This window comes from Schistocerca nitens, chromosome 4 (assembly GCF_023898315.1).
Source record: "Schistocerca nitens isolate TAMUIC-IGC-003100 chromosome 4, iqSchNite1.1, whole genome shotgun sequence".
Lineage (NCBI taxonomy): Eukaryota > Metazoa > Arthropoda > Insecta > Orthoptera > Acrididae > Schistocerca > Schistocerca nitens.
The window spans coordinates 856,691,148-856,717,702 of record NC_064617.1 but is presented as its reverse complement, the minus strand read 5'-3'; the positions used below and the strand labels follow the sequence as shown (position 1 = coordinate 856,717,702).

The following is a 26,555-nucleotide window of genomic DNA, read 5'->3' as shown; positions in this document are numbered from 1 at the left end:
ATTCGCATGCAACCTGAATAATGCAGCTGTCTAGCAGGTCCTCTAATCGCTCCTTGGCACAGTCGTTTGACTATTGAAAATGGTTCCAACACGTCACCACTAGAAAACACTACTCTGAATCGCAATAACTCTAGATGTAAAGTAATACTACGATACTACAAATACCAGGGAACACCTTATCACAGGTAAGACTGTCCTTAAGGCTTGTAAGCTCACATTTATTACAATAAATGACATACCTGAAATGTCACCACTCTCATTATTACGTCAGATAGGTAATGCACGTAGTAAGTTCGTCGCATTCATGATTTTCTCTTCAAAGTAACATACCGTACTTATTATTTAATGCAAAATGACATCAAAAACTTAAGTTATTCACGAGCAGCTAGATGAGAATATGCATGAACTTCAAATGACACGACGAACCGTCTCGTTCTGCATATGGATTGAAACCCAGACTAAGGAAAGATTTCGTGACTGACGGAAACTAACAGTCATTCCTGATTAGGTATACAGAGAGTGATGTACCTCCATTTTAGACAGTATCAATCAGCAGATACCAACTTTAAATTACATAACGCAAACATTTTTAACGGACGCGAATTCCTACCCAGCACCTATTGTCCCTGTTAACGAACTACGAGAGATGTTACATATTGCTTCTTAACAAGTAACTTACTTGAAATGCCGTGAGGTAAAGCTTTGTGTCGGACAGGGATTCGAACCCATAACCTAATAAGATAGATATCCAAGCACAATCAATTGTGACATATCGCATTTTCTCGGCAGTAGCTAGATGTTTTAACTGAAATGCCGAGGCGAAACATTAATTTTTTCCATCCCAGGATTCCAACCCAGCAGTTATCGCTGTTTTATTCTAGAGAAAACGAACGTTAAATATGGGTTTGTTGCACCAGCAGCGACATGTGAGCATGTTTGAACTAGAAATAATATGACGAAGAGTTCAGTGCTGACTGGGAATAGAGCCCCACACATATAGTTGTTGACTACACACAAAGATACGTCAGCTACCGAATTTTTCTCCACCAGCACCTCGGAATAACATCTAGAACTTACAGTGATCTTGCAAATAGTTCTGTGTCTCACTGGGAGTCAAAAACGTCAAATATCGTTAGTGTTGACAACGAATGAAAATACATTAAAAAACGAAATTATTATCCACCAGCAGATAGGTGTTCTCATGCTAGATCTTGATAATACATAATGAAATCTTTAGTGCCGGGCCAGGATTCGAACCCATTCACGCGCAATATGTGGAGATGTTGAGGAATCTACAGTTCTGAACAAACAACAAATTGTAGCCGAGCTGTATTGTCACGAAGGGAAGGAATTCGACGTTAAGGGCGATCTGTGTTGCATTCCCAGTTCGGAACCAATTTTACCGAGATACAGAAGCTCCGATAAAAGATGGAATAAGTGTCCTGTGAGCCTACATAGCGTTTGTTTTACCACTAGAAATAAATAACTAGTATAAGAAAGGCTACTGGTGATAGATTCAAATGGTTCAAATGGCACTGAGCACTATGGGAGGTCATCAGTCCCCTAGAACTTAGAACTACTTAAACCTAACTAACCTAAGGACATCACACACATCCATGCCCGAGGCAGGATTCGAACCTGCGACCGCAGCGGTCACGCAGTTCCAGACTGTAGCGCCTAGCACCGCTCGGCCACGCCGGCCGTCCTGGTGATAGAGTTCCTACATGTCGCCACTCCAGACTTTATTGTGGCTCAACCTAACGTCTACTTGGTAGAGAAGGAATATCATTTTTAATGTGAATTTCAGACCACAATGCCATTATATCTTTTTCACTTGGTGTAGCCAGAAGAAAATGGAATCTGTCTCTCCCTATCTAAAATCACTGACCGAAGTTGGAATCAAACTCACACCATAGATATATGAACCTCTCGTCAGCCCAACAGACCACCAAATCCTCTTCTCAGTGGCTCATTTTTCTATCATAACGCTGTTGTGCCACACTGGCTGAGAATTCCGAGACACAGGCTCCCTGTATCAATTTGCAGCATGTTCAGTAAATTCATTTACTTAGTTGACTGAATCACCATGAACTAGCTGTGTAGGCTACCCAGTGCATACATTCAACTTTATTTTGTAATCACCAAAATAAACTCACGTAACTGCCACCAACACAGAACTGCCAACAGTGTAGGATGCAGAAATTCAAATAGTGAAACACGTATGTATTCATTAACAGCGATGGCGAGGCATGACAGAATCTCTGACCAGAGAGTTATTTATCGTTGCTAGTCTGCGCTTGACTGCGCGAGAGTTCAGTTGCGTGTAGCGAGTCGGCAGGAACAGTAGTTGTGTGTGAGGAGTCGGAAGAGCGAGTAGTGAGTTGGGAGTTGCACTCTGTCGGCAATAGTAGTAGCGAGTAGACAGTTGTACTGAGCGGGCGTCGACATGGGTCGGCGGCGTGCTCTCCTTGCATCTCTGGTCACGGTTCTGGACGAGGTATATTGTTATCGAAGGTAATGAAGCAGCATTGCGCTCAGCTAATAACATATGTTAATTGTAATTAATTTGTTCAAGAATTGCCCCAATAATAATTTTTCTACAAAGTAACCCTTTTTAAAGAAAAAGATTCATTTCAAGTTAAATAATATTTCCTTTGCATTCCCTCCAAGAATCAAAATTAAACATGGGCAAGCATTGCACGAATCTGTGCCATAAAATAAGAGCAGATATAGATGCAGTTTTACTGAGGTAAGAATTTTGGTTTCTCTGTCGCGTTTCACTGGTTGCAAGGCAAAAAGCTTACTGACTAATTTCACAGAAGGAAAAGGGGGACGAAATGTCTCCCACTGGAAGATCATGTTGTTTTATTTAAATGACTACAAAACCACCTAAAACGAACAGCCAGGTTGTAAGTATAAGCACATTACTGTTGTCAGTATGATGTTGCACTGCCCAGGGCCTGTAATGAAAAGGGCCCGTTTAGGTCAGGCATATTGTATACAGAAGTTGGAAAGAGCAACACTAAATTCTAATTCGTATGCATTGCATACACACAGAAATTACTGTTACAGTGTTCTTATGGAGCCCAATGAGTGGATTGCGTAATTTCCAGTGAGAAAGAGCACTGGCAAACACTCTTCGCTACATTAGGTTACTTAAACTGGTGTCACTCTGAGCTAGAATTTATGGTCAGCGACTAAGTGTAAGGTCAATGAGTCGGATGCGAGTTTTGCTACTGCGAAATACTTTCCTACATGATAGGAGCGAATATTAAATTTGAACTAATATTGCGAAAATTTTGTACTTGGATAGCTTAGAATGAAAATCTTTCTGTTTATTGCAAAGGAAAACAATTGATTTTCTATAACATTGTTTATCATACACAACTTGAAACAGGTCATGTCGACCAAATCATAGGGAAGAACTGACAGCGACGTATATTGGAAGGCAGTAAGATCTCTTGCCTTTAGGTTTGGCAGTACTCGATAGCCATTTCTGGGCGCAAGTAAATGAAGAAAGGCAGCGCGTTTTTGTTACCAAGTAACGTCTTCATCAATTACTTTAGTTTTAATGTAATCTACGAGTATTTACTGATGTTCGATATTAACATGAAAAGGATTGCGTAGACAGGGAAAGAACCTGTTCTTGGGAAACTACTTCTATAGTGACCAAAAGGCATCACATGATCTTAAAGTACAGTGTCCCAGCAGTGGTATGAAGAAAATGATAGTAATAATGACGGTAATAATCGAATTATCCGGTAACTTCACACTTCCCAGTGGATTTTTTCGAACTAAGAAATTTGCTAAATTTGTGAAAATTTCAAAATGGCTTCACATCGAGCCTGTGGTGCCTATAAGAGTCTTTACATCCTGCTAACATGAGAATAGCATAATCTCCGCTTCAGAAGCTTGCTTCTACTTAACCATTTAATAGACTCGCGTTTTTTCCACCGTGACTAATTTTGTAAGCTAAGCACATCATCTGTTACAGCAAACTCCTGGGGCTAGGAAATGTGGCCACAATGGTCTGGCGGAACGAACTATCACAGGTGCAATGCGTGGGTCCAGGCATTTAATTTTAAGAGGCCCAAACAGATTCACTTTACCCCTGGTAACATCAAGAGAAAGACATTATAATCCAGAATCCGCATTAAACATCACGTTCCTTCATTACCAACCGGGCAGAGCCGGTTTACGTTGGGAAAGACTTAGCGGAAGTCATGGTAAACAGAATATAGTCGCCAGTAAACTTACTTACATTAGAAAATTTTATTTTATTTGATGAACCGATAGGCATTTAAAGGAACAGGGCTCTTACTTTACTTGTACTTGATTGAACTAGAGACGTTGAAAAATTTGGTGCTGGACTGTGATTCGTATCTCAAGGATCTGAATCTCTCGGAACAGTATAGTTCAATCATTTCGTTCCTTTTGTCAAGACTGCAATCTTCTCTAGATCTCCTCAAAAGGTAAGTATGTGGGTCCGAATACTGATCCAGTACAAAAATATTCATAATTTCATTTCAAGCCCTATCACGTGCACACCAGCCTGTTATTGAGAACTAACGTACATTTTTAATGTCTGTTCATGTGTTGCCAACAATCGCAATAGGTGTCGTTATTTCTGGTCAAACACGCACACATCTTACCGTTGGTGAGTACGCAACTGATATTTAAGCTATATTCGTGGATGCACAGTAGGTGTGCAGTTCGATTGTCGCTTAGGAACAAAAGTTTGTATCCCTATTTTAGATTAAAACACCTAGCAGCTAGCCGATACGTGACATTTGATTTTACTTAGTTAACAATCCATTTACGTGTTGGGTTCGTATCTCTGTCACAGGACTTTACATCATACACTTCACCTTTAAATGCATGCACACTTTATTACTTCAGAATGGAGGTATATCAGACATCTTTCGTGGTTAGTTAACAGGGGACGAAAGGGTATTGATAGAAATCCAGGTTTATTACAAAAATTGTCTTCTTTTATTTTCAAGTCTAGATTTGGTTACTGGTATTGGCAAAAATTTCGGTAATTCATGACTCTTCGTGGTTAGTCATCAATATGATATGATTAGATTAGATTAGATCAATTCTTTTATCATAGTTCATGAATACGATATTTCGTAATGAAGTGGAACGTGTCATTTTAATGCAAGATGTCTTTACATACCATGATTCAATTTCTTTACAACAATTTTTTACTCTCTCTCTCTCTCTCATTCTTTTTATTTGTATCTCTCTCCCTCTCTCTCTATCACACACACACACACACACACACACACACACACACACACACACACAATCATTCTTTTTTTTTTATTTGTTTGTTGTGCCCGACTATCGGTGAGGCACGAAAATGTGTGTGAATGAGTTTCTTAGTTTTGAGTGCGCTTACGAAACAAATAGAAAAACATCTATGAGAGTTACTAATGTATTATGCTTAGTTTGCAGTCAGATATGAGTATTATTAGTAACTACGCTCCAGTCCCTAAACCTAGTTACAGAAATGCGAATCAGACGCGTTACGTATTCCAAGCCGTTGCAGAAGCGATTTGGAGACACCAGCTATGGTCACTTCCCAGCCCACTGTAGGATCACATCGGTTCGTTTTCTTCCTACTGGTATTGTAACTGAGATTTGGCAACAAGGCAATGTATGTCTGGCAACTCTGTGATCGACGAGTTACTTCCTGGTGTGCACGGAATTAAGCCTCAAAGTTCACTTGATTTTACCTGTCATTTCCATTGAAAAATTTGAGTTATTATCGCTTGAGGTGTAACAAAAGATTGTAAATTTACGGTTTTCAGCCCAGGAAAGTCGTTGCACGTGGAAATCGCAACTAATCTCGTCTTTTAAATAGCAGTTTACGAGTTCTAGTCATTATTGGTTTCGTAAGAGGAACCTAAGACACATACTTCTTCGCCAGCTCTGTGGTTACGTGCTGAAATATGAAACCACGTCTGTTATGGTTCCCAGTTCCAGTCTAACTAAGTGTACCTTTTTTATCCCTCCTGTGAAAGAGCGACAAACATCGATAAGGAAATCGCAAGAAAATACTTTCGGCTTATAGTGCAATGGTGAAAAACTTACAATGCTGCACAACAGGTAACGCCTCTTTCCGCTGCTGACAAGCAAATTTTGGGTTTCTAGGAATACATAACTTTATTTATGAAATGCCACATTTGCATGCATCTTGAGTATGACACAGCATACCAATTAAACACAGACCCAATCAAAATCTAAGTGAGTAGTCTTTTACCAATTCGTGACGATAGAGGCACGCTTGTGTACAGATACTCAGTTTCATTAAAACAGACTTTCGTCGTAAGTTTTTCGTGGGTAGTTTTATTTCATTTTTTATAATACAGCTCACAATTTTCGTAAGGTTTCCTTTAATGTTGTTAAAACAGTAGTAAACGTGAGAGAGAAATTAATCATCAACGATATATGCAAATTCTCTGATGTTATCTATGTTGTTGTAGTTGTTGTTGTTGTTGTTGTGGTCTTCAGTCCTGAGACTGGTTTGATGCAGCTCTCCATGCTAGTCTATCCTGTGCAAGCTTCTTCATCTCCCAGTACCCATTGCAACCTACATCCTTCTGAATCTGTTTAGTGTATTCATCTCTTGGTCTCCCTCTACGATTTTTACCCTCCACGCTGCCCTCCAATACTAAATTGGTGATCCCTCGATGCCTCAGAACATGTCCTACCAATCGATCTCTTCTTCTAGTCAAGTTGTGCCACAAACTTCTCTTCTCCCCAATCCTATTCAATACCTCCTCATTAGTTATATGATCTACCCATCTAATCTTGAGCATTCTTCTGTAGCACCACATTTCGAGCGCTTCTATTCTCTTCTTGTCCAAACTATTTATCGTCCATGTTTCACATCCATACATGCCTACACTCCATAAAAATACTTTTAGAAAAGACTTCCTGACACTTAAATCTATACTCGGTGTTAACAAATTTCTCTTCTTCTGAAACGCTTTCCTTGCCATTACCAGTCTACATTATATATCCTCTCTACTTCGACCATCATCAGTTATTTTGCTCCCCAAATAGCAAAAGTCCTTTACTACTTTAAGTGTCTCATTTCCTAATCTAATTCCCTCAGCATCACCTGACTTAGTTCGACTACATTCCATTATCCTCGTTTTGCTTTTGTTGATGTTCATCTTATACCCTCCTTTCATGACACTCTCCATTCCGTTCAACTGCTCTTCCAAGTCCTTTGCTGTCTCTGACAGAATTACAATGTCATCGGCAAACCTCAAAGTTTTTATTTCTTCTCGATGGATTTTAATACCTACTCCGAATTTTTCTTTTGTTTCCTTCACTGCTTGCTCAATATACAGATTGAATAACATCGGGGAGAGACTACAACCCTGTCTCACTCCCTTCCCAACCACTGCTTCCCTTTCATACCCCTCGACTCTTGTAACTGCCATCTGGTTTCTGTACAAATTGTAAATAGCCTTTGGCCCCCTTGTATTTTACTCCTGCCACCTTCAGAATTTGAAAGAGAGTATTCCAACAGTCTGAAAATGCACATGCAGTTTATTGATTACATGCATGTAGAAAACTTGTTCTGAGTTAAAGCTGTCAAACAAGGTTTGAAGAAGAATAAAATGACACTACCAGACGACAGCTAATGTAGAAAATACTTTTCCAATGTATTTTGGCACGATACGCTCTACCCATACATAATACAAAAGTTTCGAGATGCGTCTACTGTCTGGCTGTCTGTTCAACCTGAAATGAACAAAATGTCGCAGAAGTTAGCCCTTTTTCCACATGTGACTATTTTGGGTTGAGAAGTGAAGTGAATTATGTTACAAGTTCCATTAGATTGATAACTTTAGTAGACAGCAGAATTACGTTTTAAAAAATATAGCAGTGAATGTACTCGAACTCGCGACATCTTATCTACCGTGCGTGACACCATTATGCTACTAGCCAACACACAGCTACAATGGCTCCGGAAGTCAACAACAATTCCTCCAGAACTTCTGCATTCCACAGCGCTGTGGGATAATGCATATGTCCAGAGACAAACAGTTATACCTTTTCTTTTGCACTGCACGACGTTTTCAACAAACAGATATCGCAATAGAGTAGCTCAAGTGGAAAGGAACACTTCCTATTTAAATTTCTGCATCCTACACTGTTGGCAGTTCTGTGTTGGTGGCAGTTACGTGAGTTTTTTTTTGGTGATTACAAAATAAAGTTGAATGTATGCACTGGGTAGCCTACACAGCTAGTTCATGGTGATTCAGTCAACTAAGTAAATGAATTTACTGAACATGCTGCAAATTGATACAGGGAGCCTGTGTCTCGGAATTCTCAGCCAGTGTGGCACAACAGCGTTATGATAGAAAAATGAGCCACTGAGAAGAGGATTTGGTGGTCTGTTGGGCTGACGAGAGGTTCATATATCTATGGTGTGGGTTTGATTCCAACTTCGGTCAGTGATTTTAGATAGGGAGAGACAGATTCCATTTTCTTCTGGCTACACCAAGTGAAAAACATATAATGGCATTGTGGTCTGAAATTCACATTAAAAATGATATTCCTTCTCTACCAAGTAGACGTTAGGTTGAGCCACAATAAAGTCTGGAGTGGCGACATGTAGGAACTCTATCACCAGGACGGCCGGGGTGGCCGAGCGGCGCTAGGCTCTACAGTCTGGAACTGCGCGACCGCTGCGGTCGCAGGTTCGAATCCTGCCTCGGGCATGGATGTGTGTGATGTCCTTAGGTTAGTTAGGTTTAAGTAGTTCTAAGTTCTAGGGGACTGATGACCTCAGAAGTTAAGTCCCACCATAGTGCTCAGTGCCATTTGAACCATTTGAATCTATCACCAGTAACCTTTCTTATACTAGTTATTTATTTCTAGTGGTGAAACAAACGCTATGTAGGCTCACAGGACACTTATTCCATCTTTTATCGGAGCTTCTGTATCTCGGTAAAATTGGTTCCGAACTGGGAATGCAACTCAGACCGCCCTTAACGTCGAATTCCTTCCCTTCGTGACAATACAGCTCGGCTACAATTTGTTGTTTGTTCAGAACTGTAGATTCCTCAACATCTCCACATATTGCGCGTGAATGGGTTCGAATCCTGGCCCGGCACTAAAGATTTCATTATGTATTATCAAGATCTAGCATGAGAATACCTATCTGCTGGTGGATAATAATTTCGATTTTTAATGTATTTTCATTCGTTGTCAGCACTAACGATATTTGACGTTTTTGACTCCCAGTGAGACACAGAACTATTTGCAAGATCACTGTAAGTTCAAGATGTTATTCCGATGTGCTGGTGGAGAAAAATTCGGTAGCTGACGTATCTTTGTGTGTAGTCAACAACTATATGTGTGGGGCTCTATTCCCAGTCAGCACTGAACTCTTCGTCATATTATTTCTAGTTCAAACATGCTCACATGTCGCTGCTGGTGCAACAAACCCATATTTAACGTTCGTTTTCTCTAGAATAAAACAGCGATAACTGCTGGGTTGGAATCCTGGGATGGAAAAAATTAATGTTTCGCCTCGGCATTTCAGTTAAAACATCTAGCTACTGCCGAGAAAATGCGATATGTCACAATTGATTGTGCTTGGATATCTATCTTATTAGGTTATGGGTTCGAATCCCTGTCCGACACAAAGCTTTACCTCACGGCATTTCAAGTAAGTTACTTGTTAAGAAGCAATATGTAACATCTCTCGTAGTTCGTTAACAGGGACAATAGGTGCTGGGTAGGAATTCGCGTCCGTTAAAAATGTTTGCGTTATGTAATTTAAAGTTGGTATCTGCTGATTGATACTGTCTAAAATGGAGGTACATCACTCTCTGTATACCTAATCAGGAATGACTGTTAGTTTCCGTCAGTCACGAAATCTTTCCTTAGTCTGGGTTTCAATCCATATGCAGAACGAGACGGTTCGTCGTGTCATTTGAAGTTCATGCATATTCTCATCTAGCTGCTCGTGAATAACTTAAGTTTTTGATGTCATTTTGCATTAAATAATAAGTACGGTATGTTACTTTGAAGAGAAAATGATGAATACGACCAACTTACTACGTGCATTACCTATCTGACGTAATAATGAGAGCGGTGACATTTCAGGTATGTCATTTATTGTAATAAATGTGAGCTACAAGCGTTAAGGAGAGTCTTATCTGTGATAAGGTGTTCTCTGATATTTGTAGTATCGTAGTATTACTTTATATCTTGAGTTATTGCGATACAGAGCAGTGTTTTCTAGTGGTGACTTGTTGGAACCATTTTCAATAGTCAAACGACTGTACCAAGGAGCGATTAGAGGACCTGATGGACAGCTGTGTTATGTGGGTTGCATGCGAATCAGGCGAAATGCAATTCAAGTCGTTCGGATACTTTTGAGCACGACTGTACGTTTGAAGCACAGCATTGTACGGTAGTGAAACATGGACTACGGGAAAACCGGAAAAGAAAGAACCGAAGCATTTGAGATATGATACTACAGACGAATGTTGGAAATTTGATAGACTGAGAAGGTAAGAAATGGTCAGGTTCTGCGCGGAATCGGAGAGGAAAGGAATATATGGAGAACACTGACGAGGAGAAGGGACAGGATGAGAGGACATCTGTTAAGACGTCAGGGAATAACTTTACGGTACGAGTACGGGAGGGAGCTGTAGAGGGCAAAAACTGCAGAGGAAGACAGAGACTGGAATACATCCAGCATGTAACTGATGGGCGTAGGTCGCAAGTGCTACTCTCAGATGATGAGGTTTGCACAGGAGAGGAATTAGTGGCGGGCCGCATCAAACCAGTCAGTATACTGATGACTCAGGAAGCATGCATGCTGTTGCATTTAAGACCTTAATGTCTGGAGCTCGTGCAACAATTAAAAGCGGAACATAATGGCCGGCGCCTCCAATGTTGTACCACAGTGCAGGAAGCGTTTGAGGATGAACGTTTGGCCTGCAAGCGGGCATTCGTTCCATTTATCTGGTTAGGTTAATCGTCACGACGTGGGAATGTGGGTAACTGAAAATCCTCGTGAAGTTATGTCCCACGGAGGAGATTTAGCGGACACTGATATTTTCTGTGCAGTGTGACCTGTATGGGCCGTTTTTCTTCCCTGAGAAGTATGTGACAGCTACCTCTTACGTTGCAGTTGTGGTCGTTTTCACAACTGACAGCAGATTCCAAGAATATTAGCTTCCCAGAAGACAAGGCACCTCCTCATTGGAGTATCGATGTACGTCGCTACCTAAACGACAAACATGCGCATCGCTGGATTGGGTGTAGTGATGATGATGTGGCCTTTGTTCCCTCTGCTCCCCCCCCCCTCCCCCCTCAGGTCTTCTGACGTAACGCTTTGTGCTTTTGGGGTACAGTAAGGACGGTGCTTACATACCACACGGCCTAGAACACTGAAAGAGCTCAGAGAAAGCATGAATGCTGCTGTGAGGGAATGGTGTTATATAAGATTTGGAATGAACTTCACTACCGCTTGGACGAGTAGCGTGCGATCAGAACGGAATTCGTAGAACACTTGTAGAGCGCATAATGCAAACTTGGTGAGTTTACGGTTGTATTCATGCGTCATTCATATTTGGGCATATAATACTTTGGAAAATATAGAGCTCTGAAAACAAATGAATTATTTATAGTAGTCCTGTACGGTTCTTTCAGCGTCGCGTATCCACAGCAGCACCAGAGGGTATTAATCTAGCTGTGGTCGGTGGCCACGAAAATCTGCTGTATTAGAGTGTTTTTAGAATACATCAATAAGCAACTGAATTAGGGATGAATGTTGCTAACGTGACAGCTCTCGTATAGCTACGGAGATAAGGATACTTCAGCGTATCACGTGAGCAATGTGTCGTCAAGACTTGCTTTGGTCAACGTAGTGGGCGTCGACATTGCAAGACATCCGATATCGATGCGTTTGATACTGATCAAATCGAGGTCGTGCACCGTATGGAACACTTCGTTTCGGGGTCTTTCGGACATTGGGATTCCCACCTGTCGCCATGTCGAAGGCATACCATAAGTAGCTCGATTTGAGGGAAAGCCCACTCCGGTAGAGTCGCCTGCCACGGGCGACATCGTTTTGAGGACAGGGTCGCCGCGGGCAGCAGCGAATTGCAACATCGAATAGACAGGCAACAGAGTAAAAAGTCCCTTGCGGGGTCAACGCAGGACAACAACCTGCAGGCAATCGTACTGCCCGGAAGCACTTCTCCGTCATTAGCCTTGCGAAATCCTCCTCGTGTTTTTCTCACGTGAAAACCTGAAAGCTACGATCAGAGCAGTCAGGCAGATATAGTTTTTCGACATCTACGTCCACATAGATACTCCGTCAGGCACCGTAAGGTGCGTGGCGGTGGTTATCCTGTAGCACTACTAGTCATTTCCTTTCCTGCTCCACTCGCTAATAGAGCCAAACAAAAACGACCATGTATATGCCTCCGTATGAGCCCTAATCCCCCCTCATGAAGCATGGACCTTGCCGCTCGTGGGGAGGCTTGCGTGCCTCAGTGATACAGATAGCCGTACCGTAGGTGCAACCACAACGGAAGGGTATCTGTTGATAGGCCAGACAAACGTGTGGTTCCTGAAGGGGGGAGCAGCCTTTTCAATAGTTGCAGGGGAAACAGTCTGGGTGATTGACTGATCTGGCCTTGTAACATTAACCAGAAAAGGCCTTGTTGTGCTGGTACTGCGAACGGCTGAAAGCAAGGGGAAACTACAGCCATAATTTTTCCTGAGGACATGCAGCTTTACTGTACGATTAAATGATGATGGCGTCCTCTTGGGTAAAATATTCCGGAGGTAAAATAGCCCCCCATTCGGATGTCCAGGCGGGGACTACTCAGGAGGACGTCGTTATCAGGAGAAAGAAAACTGGCGTTCTACGGATCGGAGCGTGGAATGTCAGGTCCCTTAATCGGGCAGGTAGGTTAGAAAATTTAAAAAGGGAAATGGATAGTCTAATAAAATCAGGTGATGCTAAGGGAATTAGATTAGGAAATGACACACTTAAAGTAGTAGATGCGTGCTGCTATTTGGGGAGCAAAATAACTGATGATGTCGAAGTGGAGAGGATATAAAATGTAGACTGGCAATGGCAAGAAAAGCGTTTCTGAAGAAGAGAAATTTGTTAACATCGAGTATAGATTTAAATGTCAGGAAGTCTTTTCTAAAAGTATTTTTATGGAGTGTAGGCATGTATGGATGTGAAACATGGACGGTAAATAGTTTAGACAAAAAGAGAATAGAAGCTTTCGAAATGTGGTGCTACAAAAGAATACTGAAGATTAGATGGGTAGATCACGTAACTAATGAGGAAGTACTGAACAGAATCGGGGAGAAGAAGAATTTGTGGCACAACTTGACTAGAAGAAGGGATCGGTTAGTAGGACACATTCTGCGGCATCAAGTGATCACCAATTTAGTACTGGAGGGCAGCGTGGAGGGTAAAAATCGTAGAGGGAGACCAAGAGATGAATACACTAAGCAGATTCAGAAGGATGTTGGTTGCAGTAGTTACTCGGAGATGAAGAAACTTGCACAGGATAGAGTAGCATGTAGAGCTGCATCAAACCAGTCTCACGACTGAAGACCGCAACAACACATGAGCCCTAATTTCTCGTATTTTAGCTTCGTGGTGCTTACGCGAAATACATGTTGGCGGCAGCAGAATCGTTCTGTAGTCAGCTTCTAATGGCGGTTCTCTAAATTTCCCCGATGGTGTTTCTCGAAAAGAACTTCGCCATCCCTCCAGGGATTCCCATTTGAGTTCCCGAAGCACCTCCGTAACTGTTACATGTTGTTCGAACCTACCAGTAACGAATCTGGCAGGCCGCCTCTGACTTGCTTCGATGTCTTACTTCTGTCTGACCTGGTATGGATCCCAAACACTGGAGCAGTACTCAAGTGTAGGTCGTGCCAGCGTCCTACATGCGGTCTGCTTTACAGGCGAACCACTTTCTCCTAAAATTCTTTCAATAAGCCGAAGTTGACCATTCGCCGACCCTGCCATAGTTCTCACATGCTCGTTCCATTTCATACCGCTTTGCAACGTTACGCCCAGATATTCAAACAACTTGTCTGTGTCAAGCCCGACACTAGTAATACGAGGTGCATTCAAGTTCTAAAGCTTCCGATTTTTTTTCTCCAGACTAGAAAGAGATAGAAACATGCGCATTTTTTAAAATGAGGCCGCGTTCATTGTCAATACGTCCCAGCACCGTACGGCAGATGGAATTTTACCGCCAGCGGCGAGAATGAGAACTGTTTTAAATACTTAAAATGGCGACGTTTCCCTTGCTTGAACAGCGTGCAATCATTCGTTTTCTGAATTTGCGTGGTGTGAAACCAATTGAAATTCATCGACAGTTGAAGGAGACATGTGGTGATGGAGTTATGGATTTGTCGAAAGTGCGTTCGTGGATGCGGCAGTTTAATGAAGGCAGAACATTGTGTGACAACAAACTGAAACAACCTCGGGCTCGCACAAGCTGGTCTGACGACATGATCGAGAAAGTGGAGAGAATTGTTTTGGGGGATCGCCGAATGACTGTTAAACAAATCGCCTCCAGAGTTGGAATTTCTATGGGTTCTGTGCACACAATCCTGCATGACGACCTGAAAATGCGAAAAGTGTCATCCAGGTGGGTGCCACGAATGCTGACGGACGACCACATGGCTGCCCGTGTGGCATGTTGCCAAGCAATGTTGACGCGCAACGACAGCATGACTGGGACTTTCTTGTCTTTGTGACAATGGATGAGACGTGGATGCCATTTTTCAATCCAGAAACAAAGCGCCAGTCAGCTCAATGGAAGCACACAGATTCACCGCCACCAAAAAACTTTCGGGTAACCGCAAGTGCTGAAAAAATGATGGTGTCCATGTTCTGGGACAACGAGGTCGTAATCCTTGCCCATTGCGTTCCAAAAGGCACTACGGTAACAGGTGCATCCTACGAAAATGTTTTGAAGAACAAATTCCTTCCTGCACTGCAACAAAACGTCCGGGAAGGGCTACGCGTGTGCTGTTTCACCAAGACAACGCACCCGCACATCGAGCTAACGTTACGCAACAGTTTCTTCGTGATAACGACTTTGAAGTGATTCCTCATGCTCCCTACTCACCTGACCTGGCTCCTAGTGACTTTTGGCTTTTTCCAACAATGAAAGACACTCTCCGTGGCCGCACATTCACCAGCCGTGCTGCTATTGCCTCAGCGATTTTCCAGTGGTCAAAACAGACTCCTAAAGAAGCCTTCGCCGCTGCCATGGAATCATGTCGTCAGCGTTGTGAAAAATGTGTACGTCTGCAGGGCGATTACGTCGAGAAGTAACGCCAGTTTCATCGATTTCGGGTGAGTAGTTAATTAGAAAAAAAATCGGAGGCCTTAGAACTTGAATGCACCGCATATTGTATCCGAACTTTACAGGTTTTATCTCCCTATTTATCCACATCAGCTTACGTTTTTCCACATTTAGAAGTAACTGCTATTTATCGCACCGATTAGAAATTTTGTCTAAGTCGTCATGTATCTTTCTACGGTCACTCAACGACAACATCTTAGCAGCGCGGTGTAGCCTCGTGGTCTGGGGCGCCTTGTCACGGTCCGCGCGGCTCCCCCCGTCGGAGGTTCGCGTCCTCCCTCGGGCATGGGTGTGTGTGTTGTCCTTAGCTTAACTCTGTATATTCGATTAAGTAATGTGTAAGATTAGGGACCGCTGACCTTAGCAGTTTGGTCCCATAGGACATACCACAGATTAATTAAACAACATCTTAGCGTACACGACAGGATCTTCAGCAAACAACTGCAGATTGTTGCCCACCCTGTACGCCAACAGCGCTCCTATCAGCCCTGTCACACTTCCGTGGGGCACTCCTGACGGTACCCTTGTCTCTGATGAACACTCGCCGTCGATGACAACACACAGTGTATTATAACTTAAGTAGTCGAGCCACTCACATACGTGAGAACGTATTCCATCCATATGCTCGTATCTTCGTTAACAGCCTACAATGCGGCACCATGTCGAACACCTTCCGAAAATCTAGAAATACCCAACTCTGCCTGTTCCCCTTCATCCATAGTTCTCAGTGTATCATGTGAGAAAAGGGCAAGCTGAGTTTCTCACGAGCGATGATTTCTAAAACCATGCTCCTTCGTGGACATACGGTTTCCACTCTCAAGAAAGTTTATTATAATGGAAGTAAGAATATGATTGCAGCAAACCGAAGTTACGGATATTGATCAGTAATTTTGCCGTTCAACAATGGTTCAAATGGCTCTAAGCACTATGGTACTTAACATCTGAGGTCATCAGTCCCCTAGACTTAGAACTACTTAAACCTAACTAACCTAAGGACATCAGACACATCCATGCCCGAGGAAGGATTGGAACCTGCGACCGTAGAAGCCACGCGGTTCCGCACCGAAGTGCCTAGAACCGCTCGGCCACAACGGCCGGCTTTTTTCTGTTCCCTTCTTCTGGAGTCACCTGCGCTTTTTTTCCAGTCGCTTGGGACTTTCTGCTGGGCGAGAGATCCACAATAAATGCAGGCCAGGTGAGGGGCTAATGCCATAGGGTACTCTTTGTAAAACCGAGTTTTGACCCCATCCGGATCTGGTGATTTATTTGCCTTCAAAACCTTTAGTTGTTTCTCTACGACAGGGATGCTTAATGTGGGAATCTGTCCGATGGTCGAATCACGGTATGTTTGTACGATTCTCCTGTGTGAACGATTTCTTGAATGTTATACTTAAAACGCCGGCTTTCGCTTTGCTGTCTTCAGCTGTTGCACCACACTTTTCAAGAAGAGACTGAATGGAAGCCTTAGACTCGGTTCATGACATGCTGAAAGAATTTCCCTCAGTTACACACGAATATTCGTTAACTAAGGTACGGTCTTTAGTGTATGAAATGAAATTCGTGGCTGCACTGAGGACTTATTGGGAAGGGAGGACGCAGCACGTTATTTCGGAAAGAAGTAAGTTTAGCCTTGCTCCAGGGTACTGTGTTGGGATCCTCAACGGATATATTATATAAGGGGTGATTGAAAAAGCCACGTTCGAAGGCCGTACAGTCTCCACAATCGGCATGCCAATCAGGCAAAATCGCTGTGAAGCATTGAGGCAACCATGCCACCTATGCACAAAGTTGAACATTCCCGTTTTGAAAACAGCGTGTCGTACTGCGTGAAGAAATTCTTAACTATCTGTTGCACATCCTCGCCCGACTGGAATTGCAGACCCTTGAAGACCTTTTTAGAGGTACCGAAGGCGTAAGATACGCATCGAGAGAGATCAGGACTATAGGGCGGATCCGCGCGTCCACCACTTGAGTTGGCGTAGCTTCCGCGTTCCGACATTTGCGATATGGGAACGTGCGTTATCCTAAAGCAACAGCATAGCTTGTCGCATCATTCCACAAAGGTGGTTTTTGACAGACGTGCTGCCCCATACACATTCTTCATTCTGCGTTAGATGGCTAGCGATATTTCGCCTTCCGCACCCAAGGCAAGACCCCCAAGTCGGTCCTCGTTGGACGCGTTTGGTAATAACGTCAACATAGTTTACGTTTCCGCATTTACCGGACGCAGGTCTGAATGAAACAAATGCCACACTAACCGCTTGCCTACATGTCGGTGGCTATATACCTGCATCGGAATAGCGCTAGGTTAGTCATACTCTGCAGCAACGCTATCGATCGAAAACTTTTCGATTGCCCCTTGTAATTACTAATTCGGCTGACAATATTTACAGTAACCTTAGGGTTTTCTATAATATCTCGTTGTTGAATCAAGATATCATCAGAAGAGAAAACACGTACGTGATACAAACTAAGAGCACTGTTTATCTGACGAAGTAGTAGTCGTCTTTGAAGTGTTTAGCTGAGATAACACTAGGTAATCTTACCTGTGTCTGAAGGACAAACAGTTGTCGAAAAAGATAACACTATAGAAGTTCCCTTGTGTGAAATTGTCACAGGTGCTGTTGTACTGGCGGAATGTTAAGTAAACTGCTAGAAACACATGCAGTGCAGAAGGCTAAGGAAAGCAGTTTCACTTCACTACTTTTGTCTTGTTTCTCACCCTTTCGCCCTTTTTGAGGAGCCACATGAGCCATGTCAGATATTTTTAATTCTACAACCGGTTTCCGTCCACAAAAAATCAAATTTCTTAAGTCCAGCGGCATCGGGACACAACTGCTATTTGTTTTCGTTTTTAGTGAGTCCGGTTGAACTTTTCCTCAGTGTACAAAAAATTATTTCGATAATCGAACAGTCGACGATCAACTAATACGCTGGGAGAAACACTAGACTCTGATTTATTTCGATGTTCAGCTCCTGTGCGATACATTTCAGGACTATAATAGTGTCAACTTTCTACTGGGCGATAAATCTTAGAGTGATACAAAATTAGCATATGTTGTGCTCCTGTGAACCATAATACGACCAACAATACCAAACTATAGGATGTAACTGGTCTGAATACAAATATTTTTATATGTGGTATCTCGATGTGTACACACATCAGTGAGTTGGTTCTTTCTTCTCTACCTCGAACAGTCTTTCCACAAACACATCACAAACTTTACCACCTGATGTTTTCAACACGGCCGTAACTGCACCACTAAGAGGATTACGTCTGTCAGTATAGACTACCGGTTTTACGGCCAAGCGTCCACTCTTCAACACCTGACCTGCCGCCCAGGGGAGAACAAGCATTAATATCAAGCTCTTGCCACATGTACTTGGAGGTACTATCAAACCTCAAACATAAGATTTTTAATAGCTATAATCATTACTGTACAATGCATATTTTTTAAGTAAGGTCCATTTCAACATACACTCCTGGAAATTGAAATAAGAACACCGTGAATTCATTGTCCCAGGAAGGGGAAACTTTATTGACACATTCCTGGGGTCAGATACATCACATGATCACACTGACAGAACCACAGGCACATAGACACAGGCAACAGAGCATGCACAATGTCGGCACTAGTACAGTGTATATCCACCTTTCGCAGCAATGCAGGCTGCTATTCTCCCATGGAGACGATCGTAGAGATGCTGGATGTAGTCCTGTGGAACGGCTTGCCATGCCATTTCCACCTGGCGCCTCAGTTGGACCAGCGTTCGTGCTGGACGTGCAGACCGCGTGAGACGACGCTTCATCCAGTCCCAAACATGCTCAATGGGGAACAGATCCGGAGATCTTGCTGGCCAGGGTAGTTGACTTACACCTTCTAGAGCACGTTGGGTGGCACGGGATACATGCGGACGTGCATTGTCCTGTTGGAACAGCAAGTTCCGTTGCTGGTCTAGGAATGGTAGAACGATGGGTTCGATGACGGTTTGGATGTACCGTGCACTATTCAGTGTCCCCTCGACGATCACCAGTGGTGTACGGCCAGTGTAGGAGATCGCTCCCCACACCATGATGCCGGGTGTTGGCCCTGTGTGCCTTGGTCGTATGCAGTCCTGATTGTGGCGCTCACCTGCACGGCGCCAAACACGCATACGACCATCATTGGCACCAAGGCAGAAGCGACTCTCATCGCTGAAGACGACACGTCTCCATTCGTCCCTCCATTCACGCCTGTCGCGACACCACTGGAGGCGGGCTGCACGATGTTGGGGCGTGAGCGGAAGACGGCCTAACGGTGTGCGGGACCGTAGCCCAGCTTCATGGAGACGGTTGCGAATGGTCCTCGCCGATACCCCAGGAGCAACAATGTCCCTAATTTGCTGGGAAATGGCGGTGCGGTCCCCTACGGCACTGCGTAGGATCCTACGGTCTTGGCGTGCATCCGTGCGTCGCTGCGGTCCGGTCCCAGGTCGACGGGCACGTGCACCTTCCGCCGACCACTGCCGACAACATCGATGTACTGTGGAGACCTCACGCCCCACGTGTTGAGCAATTCGGCGGTACGTCCACCCGGCCTCCCGCATGGCCACTATACGCCCTCGCTCAAAGTCCGTCAACTGCACATACGGTTCACGTCCACGCTGTCGCGGCATGCTACCAGTGTTAAAGACTGCGATGGAGCTCCGTATGCCACGGCAAACTGGCTGACACTGACGGCGGCGGTGCACAAATGCTGCGCAGCTAGCGCCATTCGACGGCCAACACCGCGGTTCCTGGTGTGTCCGCTGTGCCGTGCGTGTGATCATTGCTTGTACAGCCCTCTCGCAGTGTCCGGAGCAAGTATGGTGGGTCTGACACACCGGTGTCAATGTGTTCTTTTTTCCATTTCCGGGAGTGTAGTTATACAGTGAAAGGTTATTTAAAAAAAGTAAATTTATTTACAGAAAGTATATACTTCACTCTGTTTTTCGACATAGTTGCCAAGTTTGTTGAAACACATATCATACCTCTCAACCAATTTTAAAATACCCTCATCATAAAAACTTGCTTCCTGCTCCGTTATCCAAGAGTTCATTGTCGTTCTCACGTCGTCGTCATTGTAACGGTTGCCACTGAGGTGTTGTTTGAGGTCGAGCAGCAGATAGTGATCAGGACTGTGGGGTGGGTGGTCTAAAACTTCCCAGCCAAAACTGTCCAATAAATCGTGGGTCTCACCTGTGTGAGGTCTTGCATTGTCATGGAGAAGGACAATTCCCTTTGTCAGCATGCCCCGTCTTTTGTTTTGAATCGCTCTGTGTAGGTTTCTCAGGGTTTGGCAATATGCTTCTGCATTGATAGTGGTTCATCGTTGCATGAAATCGACCAACAAAACACCATGGATATCCCAAACCACCGACGCCATGATTTTGCGCTGGGGCAGAGTCAGTTTGGCCTTCGCCTTTACAGGCGAGTGTGTGTCTCTCCATTCCATGCTCTGTTGCTTCGATTCGGGCGTGATATGCAAAACCCATGTTTCGTCTCCAGTTACGATCTGACTCAAGAAGCCGTGACCTTCTTCATGATAACGAGTCAAGAACTTCATCGCACACTCAAATCTTTGGTTTTTGTGGTCCTCTGTTAGGAGTTTCAGGACCAAATGGGAGCACAATTTCCTAAACCTTAGGTGCGCAGGAACAATGTTGAAAAGCACTGATCTCGAGACGTCAGGAAGTTCGCTTGAGAGACCTGTTATTGTGAAGCGCTTCGCTTCAACTGAAGCCACCAAATCGTCTGTGTTCAAAGAAGGGCGACCGGAGCGGTCCTCATCATGGACGTTGTCACGGCCATCCTTGAATTATCGTACCCACTTACGCACTTTGCTTTCACCCATAACAGTATCACTGTACACTTCGCAAATCTGTCGATGAATTTCTGCTGTAGAGAGATTTCTTGCTGACAAAAACCGTATCGCTGAGCGAACCTCACACGCGGTGGGCGAGTTAATAGTCTTGAACATTTTGAAAGCACAGAACAGAACCATACAGGTTAGTTACAGAGCTGAAACTGAGCACAGTTATTCCCGAGGCATGCTGGTATACGACACACGCGCTCGTTGCGGTAAGCTTCCGAACTACTAGTGTCTAGAATAAAACGGACCTTACTTAAAAAAAACACGCCTCGTGCAAACGACGTAAATACTAATCTAATGTTGTTCGGTACACCGTCCTCCGTCACCAGTAGAAACATCTGCTCTTGTATCCCTAATATCCTGCATATTGCCGCGATCAGTGGTGCACGCAGTGTGGCGTAGCGGTTAGAGAGTCTGGATGGCGTGCTGCGGGTCGCCATCTCAAGACCTGACAACAGAAATATTATTTGTTTAGTGTTCATCGTTTCTGGTAGGTTCATGAAATTCCTTACTCCTGTAATGTTTGAATATTCTGAAATATTCGATGTGTGCTTCTGGGAGTTCAGTTGGAAATTCCTTATTCCTGTAATGTCTGAATATTCTGGAATATTCGATACGTGCTATGGGAGTTCAGTTCTCTTCTGTCTGTACTTTGGCGTTCGTAATAAGTACGTTGGCTACAGTAGAGTCGTTCTGTAGTCAGTTTCAAATGCCGGTTCTCTAAACTTCCTCAGTAGTGTTCCTCGAAAGGAACGTCGCTTTCCATTCAGCAATTCAAATTTGATCTTCTGAAACATCTCTGTAACACTAGCCTGCTATCCCGACCTACAGGGAACAAATCTAGAAACTCACCTCTCAACTGCTTCCATATCTTCTTTTAATTCGATCTGGTGGGGATCTCAAACACTCGAGCAGTACTAGTGTTCTATATGTGGTCCCCTTTACAAATGAACCATACTTCCACAAAGTTATTCCAATAGACCGAAGTCATTTGCCTTCCCTATCACAGTTCTCACATGCTCGTTTTATTTAGTATTGCTTTGCAGCATTACGCCCAGATATTTAAACGGCGTTACTGTGTCTAGCATGATACTACTAATGCTATACCCTATTATGAGGGGTTTGGTTTTCCTACCCGATCGCTTAACTTACATTTTTCTACATTTACAGATACCTGTCATTCTTCACACTAACTACAAATCTTGCTTAAGTCATCTTGAATCTTCATACATTCACTCAACTTTGACACCTTCTCATACAAGAAAGATTAGTGACTACGAGAGCAGTGATGTTACAATAAATTTGAAGAGCATTTAATTGCAGTGCACAAAAATTTCATTCTTACACTCAATGTTTTATTTGTATTTAATTATCAGCCCATTACTCGTGTCATTCCATATGGACGAAACAATTTCATTTATAGATTCTTCCATTACTTGTTGGTAGAAAACGTCCATATTTAAGGTTGATAACAAGTACACTGTTTTCATTCTACCAGTTTTTTTCCATTTCTAACTGGTTTTCGGTCCATTTCTAACTGGTTTTCGGTGTTTTGGGCCATCTTCAGGAATCCACTATCTAGAGTCTGAAAGGGACTCTGCTTCTTAGGTAACCAAACATTATAAGCAAAGGCACGATCCACTTGTATATAGTGTTGTGCATCAGTTTTGTTTCTTGACATTGACATTACAATTTACACAATGTAAATATCAAACACAATAAATAATTGAACTACACAATATTATAGGTTAAATGATTATAATGCTAAATTTTGTGAGGTCTTGACATTGGCTGAGAAACTGATAAACCGAGCTCTCTTCACTTACGTTGTGCGACAAACACGTTTTTTAAGACTGTAAACTTTAGACAACGAACAGTATTATACACAGTAATTGAAATGCGCAATCTTCTACAGTTTATATGGTTATGATAGTACAGTTTGTGAAGTCGTGCCATTGGCTGAGAACTACCTAAGTGCAGTAGTAATTTACGCTGTACAACAAACATGTTTTGCATTTTAAATTACATTTTCATGCAATAGGCAGTAATAAACGCAATCTGTGGTTAAAATAAACAATGTTAAAGTATTACAAGTTGTATTGTTCAAGTTTGTGAGGTAAGCAAGATAAGGAATAGGAAATTGTGTTGTGTTTTAATTTTGTGCAGCAGTATGTGGGCATTGTGGCGCTTTGTGGGTATGTGGCCGTTTGATTGCATCATATGAAGCAAACGATCAATTACAGCTGAGCACATCACAAATTTTAAGTGTCACATGATGCAGTCAACCAGCCCTACACCCAAAAACCACCACAATGACCACATATTGCTGCACAAAATTAAAACACAACAAAATTTCCTATTCCTTACCTTGCTTACCTTACACAATTCAACAATATAACTTGTAGTACTTTAACATCGTTTATTTTAACCAAGTAATGCGTTTAATATTGCCAATTTCATAAAAATGTACTAATAATTTACAATGTAAAACATGTTTGTTGCTCAATGTAAGTTACTAGTGCACTTGTATAATTCTCAGCCAATGTCACAACCTCATGAACTATGGCATTATAAAAATATAACGTCTAATACTGTAAGATGGTGCATTTTAATTGTTGTGTATAATACTGTTAGTGCCTCCAGTTTAACTTTTAATCTTAACAACATATTTGTTGCATAGCATTTATGAAGAGTGCTCAGTTTGACAGTTTCTCACCCAGTGTCAAGACCTCACAAAATTTAGCATTATCGTCATTTAACCTTTAATATTGTGTAGTTTAATTATTTACTGTGCTTAACATTTTCCATTGCATAAATTGTAATTTCGAAATTAAGGGGGCTAGGACGTCAAACGGGCCGACTTGGAGCAGGAGAGGCACCACACGATATTTTAATTTACACTGTCTATATTTTTACAAATAAATTCATAAAACTTTGTCAACACGACCAGGAAGGATTTAGGATTCAAACTCATAGCAATGGAAGTTCAAAACTATAACCAAATAAATTTTTTTTATGTGTGAAATTTCATAATTTTTTCACTTACTATTGGCTGCATTTGTTGCTATAGGTACACTTTTCTTCATGATTAGGAGAGATTCTTCGATGAATTTTGCACAGCATACAAACCATACTTACAGAAGTATGAAACTCTAGAATTTATTCAATTAATGAAAAAATGAATGAGCTGTTACATTTTAAACTTCATGTTTAGAAAAAACTGAAATTTTATGTTTAATTATCTCAATTTTTAGCACAGTTTATAATAGATTTAGAAAATTCTAGAGTTTCATACACCTGTAAGTATGGTTTGTATGCTGTGCAAAATTCATCGAAGGATCTCCCTTACTTATGAAGAACAGTGTACCTATAGCAACGAATGCAGCCAATAATAAGTGAAAAAATGATGACATTTCACATGTAAAAAAATATATTTTGTTATATTTTTGAACTTACACTGCTATGAGCGTGAATCCTGAACCCTTCCTCGTCATGCTGACAAAGTTTATGAATTTATTTGTAAAAGCATAGACAGTGGAAATTAAAATGTCCTGTGGTGCCTCTCCTGTTCCAAGTCGGCCAGTTTGATGTCCTACCCCCCTTAAGAAACAAGTCTGATGCACAACACTATATACAAGCGGATTGTATCTTTGCTTATAATGTTTGGTTACCTAAGAAATAGTGTCCCTTTCAGACGATAGTCAGTGGTTTCCTGAAAATAGGACAAAACACCGAAAAATGGCTTGAAATAAAAATCAGTAGAACAAAAACAGCTTACGTGTCATTCAACCTCAAAAAACAAAAAAAGGGAAGAAGTAATTGTTGGTTGCGAAGCATTACGTAGAGGCAGAATTCCGTCGTGCTACCCGAAAGGAGTAGGTGCTAGTGGTCGTTGCAGTAAGATGTTAGAAACGTCCTCTCGCTAATGTGGAGATTCACTGCGTGCGTCATTTTTTGCGCAGTGCAGGGACGTTCGCGCCGACACTCACCCCTCCGCCGGACATGGTGATCTCGTGCTGCCACACGCTCAGGTCGAAGTCCTCGAAGTCGTCGGCGAAGATCATGTCGCCGCTGCAGATGGTGGCGGGCGCCTTGGTGCCGGAGGCGGTGGTCTGTGAGGCCGTGCACTGCGCGAGGCAGCCGCAGGGCAAGCTCGCCGCCGCCGCCACCAGCACCGCAACCAACAAGGCGTGCGCGTTCCTCGACATCTCGCCAACGACTGACCGCTGCCGCCCGGCGTCCGCACTTTTCTACGTCGGCTAATCTCGCTCAGCGTCCGACGCATGCGCAACAGCGTTAAGGGAATCCCGCAGTCGGACGCGCATCGGAATACGTGAGACGACGCCGTCGTTACGTCATACGTCAGCGTGACATAGTGACCTCGACTCTGCATTGTAATTTATTTTCACCTTAGGCAAACCTTAAAGGTGGCACCGGTGGTAATAGTTTAAAGCGATGCTACCGTCGCTTTACGGTGTAGGGAACCATCGTAAGTATTGACATGCAGCTTTTACAGTCAAAGGGAAATCAGGATAAGACACAGAGCACAGTAATTTTTCGTGAGATCTTACAGTTGGCAGATACAGAAACTGGAGGCACATTTTTAATCTAGATAGACATTTGGATCTACACTGAGGTGGCAAAAGTCATGGGACGGCGACATGCATATACACAGATGGCGATAGTATCGCGTAAGCAAGGTATAAAAGGGCAGTGCACTGGCAGAGCTGGCATTGTACTCAGAAGATACATCTGAAAAGGTTTCCGACGTGATGAAGGCCGCACAACGGGCATTAACATGCGAGGTGCGACAATAATGAGATTGATTTTCTTTGCAATATGTGGCAACCCTGCAGGCTTCTGTAGGCACAATATCTTTGACCTTGGTGTATAAGCTCCTTCTAGTCGAAGCGACACATTGATGCAACTGCTCAGTCGTGAGTTGTGCTGTAATAAGTTAACAGGTGTTTGTGTCTCTCGTCACGGAAATGGAACCGCATAATATTGCGCAATGGTATGCGTTAAATTGCGTGAAAACGCGTATGAATGGGACAGTGCTCAAATGGTTTAAATCATACCTAACTGGAAGAGTGCAGAAAGTTGAAATAAACAGTTCACATAATATGCAAAAAACTGGTGATTTCTCAAATTGGGGACCAATCAAGATTGGGGTGCCGCAAGGTTCGGCCTTGGGTCCTCTGCTGTTCTTAATATATATTAATGACTTGCCATTCTATATTCACGATGATGCAAAGCTGGT

General features: G+C 42.9%; 1 protein-coding gene across 1 annotated transcript in view; it reads right to left on the bottom strand.

Moving 5' to 3' along the window:
• LOC126253307 (beta-1,3-glucan-binding protein-like) overlaps positions 1-25,511 on the bottom strand; it is a 90,682-nt gene extending 65,171 nt beyond the window's left edge. The window contains exon 1 of the mRNA XM_049954537.1: positions 25,285-25,511. Coding sequence (XP_049810494.1) covers positions 25,285-25,503 — 219 coding nt within the window. The 5' untranslated portion in view covers positions 25,504-25,511. The remainder of the gene's footprint in view (positions 1-25,284) is intronic.
• Between the last annotated feature and the right edge of the window lie 1,044 nt (positions 25,512-26,555).